Source organism: Sinocyclocheilus anshuiensis, unplaced genomic scaffold (assembly GCF_001515605.1).
Source record: "Sinocyclocheilus anshuiensis isolate Anshui unplaced genomic scaffold, SAMN03320099.WGS_v1.1 scaffold648, whole genome shotgun sequence".
NCBI classification, from domain to species: Eukaryota; Metazoa; Chordata; class Actinopteri; order Cypriniformes; family Cyprinidae; genus Sinocyclocheilus; species Sinocyclocheilus anshuiensis.
This window is the reverse complement of record NW_015557156.1, coordinates 672162-685696: the sequence shown is the minus strand read 5'-3', so window position 1 is coordinate 685696 and position 13535 is coordinate 672162. Positions and strand designations below refer to the sequence as shown.

Here is a 13535-nt window from a genome sequence, read left to right as displayed (position 1 = left end):
ACACTGCACATCATTAAATACATTAAATATAACTATAAAAAATAAATTAATAATAGTGATAATATTATTGCACTTTATTTTTTTTAAATAAAATATTAAACAAAATAATAAAGTGTGATAATACTATTTTACTACTACTACTTTTTTTAATATGAATTTTCATCATTTTTATCCTTAAAATCAGCTGGCTTTTATTTTGGCGGGTTGCCGGAAAGTAAGTATATGCACTTCCGGGTTTAGCACTGCCGATTGATAGTTTTCACGTGACGTCACACCCTTACAGGAATGCCCACCTGGAGGGCAAAACCAAGCTTTGCTCCACTGACCGACTGACCGTTATTTTTACGCAGATTGCATTAAGTAGTAATGTAGTAAAACGCAGATATTAAAAGGCGAAATTCAGTAAACACCTTATTGATTATGTATATTTTGTACAGGCAAGCAGATGAAGCCAGAATATGATCACAATGTGCACATTGTGTTTCACATATGTGAATGTGTGATATGTTAAGTTTCACATAAATAGTTTCCCATGGAAAACCATTATAAGGAAAATACTGAACCATTTAGCACATTGCGTTCATATTCCGGCCTCATCTGCTTGCCTATGTAAACTATGCATCATTAATATGGTGATTACTGAATTTGATCCTTTAATATTACGGTTTTAAATATATTAAGGCACTTTAAGTGTTTTTACAACATTTTGTCGCACTGTTGTTCGCATACCTTTGTTTTATTCTTTTGAGAGGTGATCTAAATATTTGCGGCTGGGAAACAGATGGAAAATTGACAGACTTGTGGTGCAGGTCTATGGATGTTTTGTCCTCCAAGTCTTCGAGCCGGTCACGTGACTGAAACCTATGAATTGAAGCGCGTCAGTGAATGAAATGTCACAGTTTTGCACTGTGCTTTGAAAACGGCAGTGGGTAGCCTAGATTTGTGCTTTTAAGTAGATCTAAAATGGTAATTGTGCATTTACAGCTGTCAACCATGTCGGTACGCAAATGCGCTGTCAGAACTTATTTATACAGTGCATTTTTTATTTTGGCCGCACCTGTGGACCACTTATGTGCACCCCTGATTATATCACTATTTTACTGTAGAATTTACTTCTCAAAGTAATAATAATAGTAATACAGTTTATTAAAACATTATTTATTATGGAATTTAACACAATATTTTGTCAATTCAGGACTTTGTTTGCCAAAAAGGGAAAGGAATTATTCAAATTTAATTTGATTGCATTTTAAGATTAATTCAGTTGTTAAATTTTTATGCATTAATTTAATAACCATCATTTTTAATAAATAGCCTAATACAATACTGAACCATTTAGCACATTGCGTTCATATTCCGGCCTCATCTGCTTGCCTATGTAAACTATGCATCATTAATGTGGTGATTACTGAATTTGATCCTTTAATATTACGGTTTTAAATATATTAAGGCACTTTAAGTGTTTTTACAACATTTTGTCGCACTGTTGTTCGCATACCTTTGTTTTATTCTTTTGAGAGGTGATCTAAATATTTGCGGCTGGGAAACAGATGGAAAATTGACAGACTTGTGGTGCAGGTCTATGGATGTTTTGTCCTCCAAGTCTTCGAGCCGGTCACGTGACTGAAACCTATGAATTGAAGCGCGTCAGTGAATGAAATGTCACAGTTTTGCACTGTGCTTTGAAAACGGCAGTGGGTAGCCTAGATTTGTGCTTTTAAGTAGATCTAAAATGGTAATTGTGCATTTACAGCTGTCAACCATGTCGGTACGCAAATGCGCTGTCAGAACTTATTTATACAGTGCATTTTTTATTTTGGCCGCACCTGTGGACCACTTATGTGCACCCCTGATTATATCACTATTTTACTGTAGAATTTACTTCTCAAAGTAATAATAATAGTAATACAGTTTATTAAAACATTATTTATTATGGAATTTAACACAATATTTTGTCAATTCAGGACTTTGTTTGCCAAAAAGGGAAAGGAATTATTGAAATTTAATTTGATTGCATTTTAAGATTAATTCAGTTGTTAAATTTTTATGCATTCATTTAATAACCATCATTTTTAATAAATAGCCTAATACATTTGCCCAGAAAAATTTAAACATGGATTTTGGAAAACAATAAAACAGATTTTGGGGTTCTATTTGCTTAAATGTAGAACAAGACTGTAAAAAAGGCTACCACAATTTCCTCGTATAATAAAGACAAGGGTGTGGATGTTTTTAGGAATGTGAACGTCTAATCCGTTCAGCCTCATATTGTTCTTACAAGTACAAAATGTCATTTATTTCACATTGTTATTATCGGATGTTTCTTCTTCCCCATTATAGGAGGTGATTAAAGTGATTCAACCAGTGTTTTTGGGAAAACTCATTCAGTATTTTGAGAGATCTGAGCCTGATAACATGGCAGCGTTGTATGAAGCTTATGGATATGCAGCAGGCATCTCTCTCTCCGCTCTGGGTCTGGCTTTACTCCACCACCTCTACTTTTACCACGTCCAAAGAGCTGGAATGAAAATCCGCATTGCAATGTGTCACATGATCTACAGAAAGGTTAGATTTTCTTAAAAACACAAACCTGATTTTCCAGAAAAAAATTTCTGAGGAGGTGCCAAGTTACAGTGATAGTACCAGATGGTAGCACCAGGATTATTAATAAGTACCATATTTGTATAACATGATGTTTACATGGGAATCTGAGGTTCTGTCTTTTTTTTTCCAAGTGTGCCACATCTCTCTCTCTCTCTCTCTTTCTTTTAATAAAGTGTCTGTAGATATGAGCAATAGGAATGATTTATTTATTTTTAGGCTTGGCTGAGGGCAATTCCTTATCACGGTATTTCCCACAAACCCTCTGAATTGTTTCTTCTTTTAGGCGTTGTGCCTTAGTGCCACAGCCATGGGCCAGACAACCACCGGGCAGATTGTTAACCTTTTGTCGAATGACGTCAACAAGTTCGATGAGGTAGGAAATTTCCAGAACTTCTTTGTCTTCCTCTTAAGAGTTATAGTCACTGGTTGTCCATTTCCTGTTTTTGAAGCAGGTCACTCAGGTTTTTTTTTTTTTATTGGAATTAAACGCGTTACTTGTTTAGTCAGGGAATTGTTTTGTGTAGTTAATTTTCCAGTTAAAACAGCCAAAGGCAACACAAGTGATTTACCGTAAAGGGCTTGTGTTACTTGGTAACAGATTGGCCAGCGTTCAGAGTAGCATGAGAGGTCTCAAATAGGTCATCTTAACCTTATGTGCGTTTACAATCTGACTTCGGGTTATTGGGAAATTAAAATTAGTTAAACATTTTATGTTCAAACTTTTTATTAAAACAAATATTATTAAGAGACATTACAGGATAGAGGTGAAGTAAGCAAAGCCAACAGAGAGGTAGATATGCATGAATTTGCTTCCAATCTGCACCATGGTGCTGTGGACAAATTAAGCCAAAATGTTATCTTATGAATATTTACTGACCAATAGTAAAACATGAAATTAGGTAAAGAGAGCCCACCATTCAGCTGGCATCTTTGAAGCAATGATTTCCGAATTCTGGGCACTTTACCACCCCACAAAAAGTCAGTGACAATCTGGTCGATAGATTTTAAAAAACGCTTGGGGAGAAACAAAGGAATGCACTGAAAGGCGAAAAGAAACTTGGGTAAAACATTCGTTTTCACTGCATTAATCCGACCTATCAATGATAGAGGCAGATTGCTCCATCGCTGAAAATCAGACTTAGTCTGTTCCAACAAAGGAGAGAAATTAGCAGATAGAAGAGAAGAGAGAGAATGAGTAATATTAATGCCAAGGTATCTAAATCCTGTTTTGCTTAATTTAAATGGAACATCTGACTGCAGGAGACCCATAGCCAATGCATTAATCGGAAAGCACTCACTTTTGTGGAGATTTATTTTGTATCCAGAAAAAGAGCCAAATTTTTGCAACATGGATAAAATAATTGGAAAATTCGAAATCGGGTTAGATACATATAATAATAGATCATCAGCATAAAGTGATAGTTTAATTTCAATGCCTGACCTCACCACTCCCTGCAATGACGGGGAAGACCTCAAAGCAGTCGACAATGGCTCAATGGCCAGGGCGAAAAGCAAAGGGGAGAGTGGGCACCCCTGTCGTGTTCCCCGTCCCAGCCTAAAATAGCTGGATCTATTATTATTGGTGTGCACACTCGCCTGAGGAGAAGCATATAAAAGACGTATCCATTTAATAAAATTATCCCCAAACCCAAATTTTTGAAGCACAGTGAAAAGATACTCCTACTCCACACGATCAAACGCTTTCTCAGCGTCGAGTGAAATAACAACCTCAGGTGTCTGGGAGGAATGTTTAAGATTAATTATATTTAAAAGAGTACGAACATTAAAGAATAACTGTCTCCCCCTGATGAAACCTGTTTGCTCCTCAGATATAATCTTTGGTAGTATATTTTCAATGCGAGAAGCCAGCACTTTAGCCAAAATCTTGGCATCCACATTCTGTAAGGAAAGGGGCCTGTAAGAGCCACATAGCTTAGGATCCTTATCTCTTTTTAGTAACAGAATTATGGATGCTTGTGTAAGTGTCTCCGGTAGGAAACCATGCTCTAAAGATTCCGTATACACTGACAAAAGTAATGGGGACAGTTTATTCTGCAATTTTTTTAAAAACTCGACAGGAAAACCGTCGGGCCCGGGAGCTTTATTACCTTGAATCCTTTTAATTGCCAGATTAATTTCGTTGGTTTCTATAGGGGCTTCGAGATCCCCAGCAACAGCAGGATCAATTGTGGTAAAATTTAAGTTCTGTAAAAAGGAAGCCATATCCTGGGCACCAGATGGAGATTCAGAAGTGTATAAAGATGAATAAAAAGATTTGAAGGTGGCATTAATACCTTCAGGATCAGATATCAAATTACCAGATAGGTCTTGAATCTGTGGAATCAGTCGGCTAGCTGCTTGACGTTTTAACCGATGAGCTAAGAGGCGACTAGCTTTATCACCATGCTCATAATAAGTGCTATGAGAATGCAAAAGAAGCCGCTCAGCATCATCTGTCAGAATGAGATCAAGTTCAGCTTGTAAATCGAGACGTTTTTTAAATTGATTTTGTGAAGGGGAGTTAGCGAGCTGCTGATCAATCTGAAAAATATTGGAAGTGAGTTCACGTATCCTTGTGTTGCGAACTCTATTTAAATGTGCGGAATAAGAAATAATCTGTCCCCGGAGGTAAGCTTTGAGTGTCTCCCACAGCAATGAATAAGTGACCCCATCGGCATCGAAACCATACTATTAGAGAATTCTGCTTTAACTGCATGAAGCTCGCTCTTGATGGTAGCCAAATCATCGCCCAACATGGACCGCAACTCGGAGCGAAATATTTCCGCCAGATCTTTGCGCAACGTAGTTAGTATCTCGGTTTTAAGGGACTGTGTATCATTTGAAGTCGTCGCGAACTCAGTACACTCGTCCGGGCTGGCTGAATCCAGCTCTGCCAAGGATGTGCTTGTAGTAGCAGGCCGCTGTTGCGATGTCTGTGCGTTACTTCCTTTACTGCTTTTAGTTTTCATTTTTGTTGCAAGAAATGAAAATAAAATAAAACACCACTAACCAACACTACACCTAGACACTGAGTATTATGTGGAAATGTGCATAAGTATCGAAATATGGTCGAATTCTGCAGGAACCCCCACGAACACGTCTTACTCCATAGTTCGCCTAACCGGAAGTCTAGTTAAACATTTTAAACTGTTTTTATGTGTTGTGGTTTCTAACTCACCCATTAATCAGGCCAGTGGAGTCTCTAGCAGTCGAGTTATTATCATTATGTGATAGATGGCTGTGTGTTATGTATTATTTTAACGCAGCTCGGTAAACACATGACATAATTTCAAACCATGTTCATACTATCTGAGCAGTTATTCTGTGTATTTGTAGTAGGAATGTCATTGTTCTACATCAGTATTTAGAGGCGTTTCTCTTGCATTTACCAGCAGACATCAAAGGGGTTCTGTGAAGAATTCCAGGAAGTTCGGTTTTTGTTCAGTCCAAGTTACCCGAAATTAGAACTTTGAAGTTTAAGCTCCTTTTTTGTAGATTCTAAAAATAATCTCTTGGGCTGTTTGTAATGTGAAATTACAAAAGCAGTACACCATGTCCCAAGTACTACACTAAATTGTCTCATGAACTATAACATGCTACGTCATGGTTTTGTGCTGCTATGTAAGAGCTTATTAAATGATCGCTGATGATGGAATCCAGATGTTGGTTTTATGTGCATTTTATATAATCTAAACTTCAAACCCGATGTACTATATAAAAACCACACAATTGTTGGTGGTTAATACTTTGTACTTGTGTAGTCTATAGCATATATGGTACTCCATGGTTCATGTACTATGATATTTACATGGTAATCCAAGAAACATACATTACTGTTGAAAAGTTTGGGGTCAGTAAGATTTATTTTGTTTTGTTTTTTTGAAAGAAATTAATACTTTTATTCAGTAAGAATGCAAAAAGTGACCGTAAATACATTTATGATGTTACAAAAGATTTCTTTTTCACTTTAACTGACCTTTCCTTTATTTTTCAAAGAATCCTGAAAAAAAGTATCATAGTTTCCACAAATATTACTTATAATTTTTATCAATATATTAAGCAGCACAACTGTTTTCAACATTGATAATAATTAGAAATGTTTTTTGAGCAGCATATCAGTGTATTAGAATGATTTCTGAAGGATCATGTGACGCTGAAGACTGGAGTAATGATGCTGAAAATTCAGCTTTGTCATAACAGGAATAAATTACATTTAAAAAATATTCTAATAGAAAATGGTTATTTTCAGTTGTAATAATTTCACAATATTACTGCTTTTACTGTATTTTTTATCAAATAATTGCAGCTTTGGTGAGCATAAAAGATATTCAAAAACATTCAAAAATCTGATCAACTCCAAACTTTTGAATAGTTGTGTTTGTACATGTCCAAAAAACGTGGTGTTACTATAGTGCCACATCCAAACCCCATGGTAATAACATGGTATTTTTGGTTGGTGAAGTAGTATGATATAATTATCTGTTGTTTTGTTCACATGTCTTTTCCCAGTTGACTATTTTTCTGCACTACTTGTGGATGGGGCCTCTGCAAGCCGCAGCTGTGATTGGTCTGCTTTGGCAAGAGATTGGAGCATCATGCCTTGCAGGCATGGCAGTTTTAATCTTTCTTATGCCACTTCAGACCATGTTTGGGAAACTGTTTTCAAAGTACAGGTACAATCTCAGGATTACTCTTGACAGGGAATTTTTAAAATTGAATCAGGGAAAAGAAATCATAAGAAGCTGAAAGCTTTAATCACAATCACAAAATGCTCTTCATGTCATGGTGAATAGTGTCAAGTAGGCTTCAGGCTTCAAGTAGGCTTTATTCTTAAATAAATTGCATGTGCGCAGATTTACGTAATCTAGAAATAATTAATAGCTCAAAAGCACAGTTCAAGAGCATGAAGAACTTTGCATGCTGAAGATGGTGCATTCTTCTGTTATAGTAGTTATTCTGTCCATAATGAGCTGTTATTCATCTCCAATCATTATCAAACTATTCATGTATAACACTGTAAAAAAAAAAAGTTGACCTAACTCAAAAAAATTAGGCAACATATAGCAATCTACTTAAAGGGATAGTTCACCCAAAAATGAAAATTACCCCATGATTTACTTACCTTCAAGCCATCCTAGATGTATATGACTTTCTTCTTTCAGACGAATACAATCAGAGTTATATTAAAAAAACATCCTTGCTCTTCCAAGCTTTATAATGGGAGTGGATAGTAGCCCAAAATTTTAAATCCAAAAATTTGAACCAATCCATTATAAAAGAAGTCCACACGGCTCCGGGGGGTTAATAAAGGCCTCCCGAAGCGATGCGTTTGTGTAAGAAAAATATCCATATTTACAACTTTATAAACCTTAATCTCTAGCTTCCGCTAACTGTCGTATGCGCCTTCACGAGAGAGTGGTGTCCAGCGGGTGACGTAGCATGTAGGCAAACGCGGTGACGAATGCGGAAGTGACGAACGTGGAAGCGCAGAGGAGAGAGCAAAACAAAACACCGGTCACGAATTAGTAGTACAAAACGAGGATTTGTAAAGAAAAATGTCGGAGGATTTCAATATAAGCCAAGAGGAAACTGGTTTTCTTTTGCTGTAAACAAAACTTGTTTCTCGCGAGACCAGCATATTCTCACCAGAGTTTATGCTATGCCTACGTCATCCGCTGGACGCCACTCTCTCGTGAACGCGCAGTTAGCGGAAGTTAGAGATTAAGGTTTATAAAGATGTAAATATGGATATTTTTCTTACACAAACGCATCGCTTCGCTTCGGGAGGCCTTTATTAACCCCCGGAGCTGGTGTGGACTTCTTTTGTAATGGATTGGTTCAATTGTTTGGACTTCAAATTTTGGGCTACCATCCACTCCCATTATAAAGCTTGGAAGAGCCAGGATGTTTTTTAATATAACTCCAACTGTATTCGTCTGAAAGAAGAATGTCATATACACCTAGGATGGCTTCGCTTTGGGATGCTTTTATTACCCCCCCGGAGCTGTGTGGACTTCTTTTATAATGGATTGGTTCAATTTTTTTGGACTTCAAATTTTGGGCTACCATCCACTCCCATTATAAAGCTTGGAAAAGCAAGGATGTTTTTTTAATATAACTCTGATTGTATTCATCTGAAAGAAGAAAGTTATGTACATCTAGGATGGTTTGAGGGTAAGTAAATCATGGGGTAATTTTCATTTTTGGGTGAACTAACCCTTTAAAGTTAACTCAACTAGCAACCGACAACTTTAGTTCATCTAATTAAGTCAGTCTACTGAGTGTTAAAAGATCTGTCAGAGCAACCAAAGATTTTTAGCATTTAGCAATGCTAATCTTTTTTTAACAATCCTCTTTCTTTTAGATTTGTTTATTTTCAAAGCCTTCTACATAGTATGGGTAGTATTCGCCTCCTTAAAATTAAAGGCAAACATTTATGCTAATAGACAAATGTATTAAACAAGTTGCAATGAGACGCACATATACAGTACCTCAGCACACTATTCTCATCCATGGTGAGCATCAACAAATTTTAAATCAGTAAAAATATGAACTCTGATCCACATGACAGCTAACTGACAGTGACAACAGCAGCATAAATTAAGCCAGTAAACAATGATAGTATTTTAATAATAATTAACATAAAATGTTTTCAAGCTGCAATGCATGCTGGGAACTTGTGCAATATTGTTCAATGTGAAATTGTTTGTTCAGATGACTCAATTTGAAAAGTTGGGAGAACATTTGGATATGTTGTGAACAAATACTTGAGTATATAAGTAAGGTAAACAAAACTTTTGCTAGCGACATGTTTAGAGTATTTTTGTTCAGTTCACACAAAAAATTAAACTGACTTCTCCTACTAAAAATTCTTTGTTCAGGCTACTTTTTGAACTTTTCGAAAAGTTGGATTTTTTACAGTGAAGAAATTATTGTGGTGATCAGTCTTGCCACAGTGCTCAAACACAATAAATCATAGTCACACGTTTAACCACATGCCCTTTCCTTCTGGGGTTATGCACTCTTTCTGAGCAAAGCCTGATATCAGGTGTCACCCGAGGTTCAGAGTCTACCTGAATATGATTCAACAATTATTTTTTCGAAATAATTCAAAAAAACTTTTGTCACATGTATTTGTCAGATTATTAAAAAAACTATTTTTTTTTGTTTCATTTTAAATTCAAATACTTAAGAGATGAAAGGTGAAATATTCCAGAATTTCTTTATAGTAATGTTAAAATCAGGACAATTTATTTTGCACTTTTACCTAAGAACTTATAAATACCAAATGAATTCAGTTTTGTGTACTTTTTATTTTTTACTAACAAAGAAGATAAGTTTTGTAAGTTAGGTCATGATCTGATAGCTTTATTAGGTGTCATCGCCTAATTATTTAATTAAGAATTTATAAGTGTAACTTAGGGTTAATACTTCATGGTTGATCAGGGTCATGTTAAAGGGATAGTTCACCTTCAGTTGCAGGTCCCCATTGACTTCCATAGTATGGAAAAAAACACTATGCAAGTCAATGGGCACCAGCAACTGAAGGTGAACGATCCCTTTAAGATATTAATTCTAGGACATGTTTAAACAAAGATGTGAAACCTGGTTTGAAAAAGTAGCTTTTTATTACAGGATTACTTTTATGTTTTAGAAAACGCTTTATATCTGAAAAATCTTCTGTGTGTGTCTCACAGGAGTAAGACGGCAGCCTTCACTGACAGTAGGATACGCACTATGAATGAGGTGGTGTCTGGTATACGTATAATTAAGATGTATGCCTGGGAGAAGCCATTCGCAGCACTGGTTAATGATGTACGAAGGTAAATGATAAAGACTTATTTAATCTGTTTACACTGCTGCAGCTCTGACATAGGCCAGCAGAATTCTTGACTGAAGATGACAAATTGCCAAAGGTTTTTTTTAAGGTTTTAATAGGTTTTTTTTAAAGGACTTGTATTGATTTTATTATAAAGATCTGTAAAACCTTGAGTTGGTCAAATGATGGAATGATAGAAAACACCTGTGCCGTTAAACGATATGTGTTGACTTAAAATTAAATTGACTGTAAATGTAAATTGACTGTAGAAGACGACTAAAGCATTCCTTGAGGCAATGCTGAGAATGCATTGCAAGTGCAATCCAATGCCATAAACTCGCATGACTAGAACCAGTTGTGTTCACCTACTTTTGTACTGTGGTCCAGGACTTGGGGGAATGTCAGCATGTCAAAAAAGTAAAGATTTGATAATGTTTATCACAATTTGAAGCCATGAAATCTCAGTTTTACCCTTGCAATGCCACAAACAATGCTTCTTTTAATCTTATCTGTGGTTCTGTTTCTAATGTCGTTTTAACTATGAAAAGACAGAATGAACTTTGTGCAAGCCAACCTTGTAAAGTACTTCTATGCAAGGCCATCCATCTCTTGGACATAATAATCTTTATGACTCTTGGGCATTAATAGCTAAAATCTCTTTTTTGTTTGTTTGTTTCTTGTAGAAAGGAGATCTCAAAAATCATGAGCAGCTCTTACCTCCGAGGACTGAACATGGCCTCGTTCTTTATGGCGAATAAAATCATCCTGTTTGTGACGTTCACTGTGTACGTTCTGGTGGGCAACAAAATCTCTGCCAGCCGTGTGTTTGTGGTCGTGTCGCTGTACAGTGCCATCCGCCTCACTGTTACTCTGTTCTTCCCTGCTGCTATCGAGAAAGTGTCCGAGTCTGCCATCAGCATCCGGAGGATCAAGGTATGACCGCCATCATTAGGCCGAAACTATACTATATCCAGGATGTCCGCGGGTGCTTAAAAAGTCTTAAAATGTCTTAAATTCGGATTCGATGGGTCTTGTACTTTTTTTTTGGCATGAGGCATTTTTGAGGCATTTTTTTTATATAGCGCTTTCATTGTATTGCTGTACACCCAACGCGCTTTACAATCATATGAGGGGATATCTCTCTTCAACCACCACACTATTACAAAAGAAAGGTATTTATAATCACAACATATGTTGGACGTGATCCTTATGTTTTTTTTTAAATCCCGATTTTTAAACTAAATTGAAATACTTGCCTGCCATATAGGCTAAGCAACTAACCCTGATTGTAAACAAGCTATTTCGAAAGTGAATCCCGTATTTATATGAGGGATGTGGAATACATGTCACTCCTGAAACTTTGCTGCATGTACAGGGTTTGTGGCTGTTGGTCCTGTTAGCAGCACGTAAAACAACTTTTATTTAAATTCTGAATCGATTATAGCCTAGAAATCGAGCAAATAGCGCTTTCATCTTACGTTAATCACTAAAAAGCTCACTCACTTCAATTTATCGCAATCTCACGATTCCGTGATACGAAGCTCTCAGAAATGCAAATAATATCTTATTTACATCGTGTCTATGTGTGGCGTTTCAGTGAATTCTGACTGTGTCACCCTGTATCTATTTATTTATATCACTTTATATTTATATATGTCACTTTTTCCTGCATTTTCAGTCATTTTCTTGACTTTTCCCCTCTTATGAGCAACACATTTTCGTACACAATAAAAGCGCCTTGTGGTTTCTCGGTTTGGCCGATTTGAGTATCCATAAACAACGCAAAACACAGGCATTTTGAGTTTCTGCTATAGCAGTGATTTCTATGGTGAAAAATCACTTCCTGCCTTCCAGCTGCATTTCGCGCGTCATCAGTGATATTTTGTTTTCTTTTTAATTTATACACATTAAATATTACATATATGTATGTAATAAAATGTGTATTTCCATTACAGGTTTAGGTCTTAAATTTCAAATAAGGTGGTATTAAAAAGGTCTTAAAAAGTCTTAAATTTAACTTGTTCAAGTCTGCAGAAACCCTGACTGGATCCAGTTTTTTGGACGATCATAACATTTACATTATACACTTGGGGAAACAACCCAAAGTAGACATACTGACCTGATAAAGCTTAGGCTGAAAAGGAAGTAAAAATGGCACAATTTGCAATGGACATTGACAAAATAATAAAATTATGTCTCAAAAGACATAAAACTTCAGCATGAGTCCACTGGGTTGAGCCACCATTGCTTTTTCAACTGATGTATGACTCATATTGACAGGGGAATATCCCATGTGTCTGCTTAAATGGCAGACGCACCAGCACGTCTGTGATTCATATTGGGTTTATTTCCACATAGGAATGAGCTCTAAACGGATCTGAGAATCCATGCACTTTTTGTTCCTGCTTACACGTTCGTGGGTCATATCCGATCTGTGCCACTTGGGAGGAAAAAATAGGACTTGGGTCACTTTGAACTGTAATGTAAATGCCAGTCTTTGTGAAGTTACAGTGTTCCCACATCTTTGGAAAGCTAAAGTTGTGATTTCAGATCTAGGAAAGTCACGGAAATGATTACAGTCTTGAGAAAAAAAATAGTGCATACAGCATGCGAAACCCTTGTAGAATCTCAAGGATGATCAGAAGAAATGGACAGCACCTGAGTTAAATATATGAGTGTCACAGCAAAGGGTCTGAATACTTAGGACCATGTGATATTTCAGTTTTTCTTTTTTAATAAATCTGCAAAAATGTCAACGATTCTGTGTTTTTCTGTCAATATGGGGTGCTGTGTGTACATTAATGAGGAAAAAAAATTAACTTAAATGATTTTAGCAAATGGCTGCAATATAACAAAGAGTGAAAAATTTAAGGGGGTCTGAATACTTTCCGTACCCACTGTGTATATATAATATATATAATAAATTATAATAAATTGCAACGCATAAAAGCAGTCAATCCAACACAGTCAAGAATAACTTAAAAGAGGTTGCCACCGTTTAGTAAACTGTGTAGCTTTGACTCTTGCTGCTGACTTGAATGGTGATGCTTCCCGTTTGTCAGTTGATGGCCTTTCATTTTTAACCAGAAATGTGCACGCTGCTTTTCTGATG

General features: G+C 36.3%; 1 protein-coding gene across 1 annotated transcript in view; it reads left to right on the top strand.

The window, feature by feature from the left end:
* LOC107678162 (multidrug resistance-associated protein 4-like) overlaps positions 1-13535 on the top strand; it is a 53938-nt gene that overhangs the window by 5790 nt on the left and 34613 nt on the right. Inside the window, exons 2-7 of the mRNA XM_016473342.1 lie at positions 2237-2240; positions 2341-2565; positions 2888-2977; positions 7114-7277; positions 10302-10427; positions 11107-11356. Coding sequence (XP_016328828.1) covers positions 2237-2240; positions 2341-2565; positions 2888-2977; positions 7114-7277; positions 10302-10427; positions 11107-11356 — 859 coding nt within the window. The remainder of the gene's footprint in view (positions 1-2236; positions 2241-2340; positions 2566-2887; positions 2978-7113; positions 7278-10301; positions 10428-11106; positions 11357-13535) is intronic.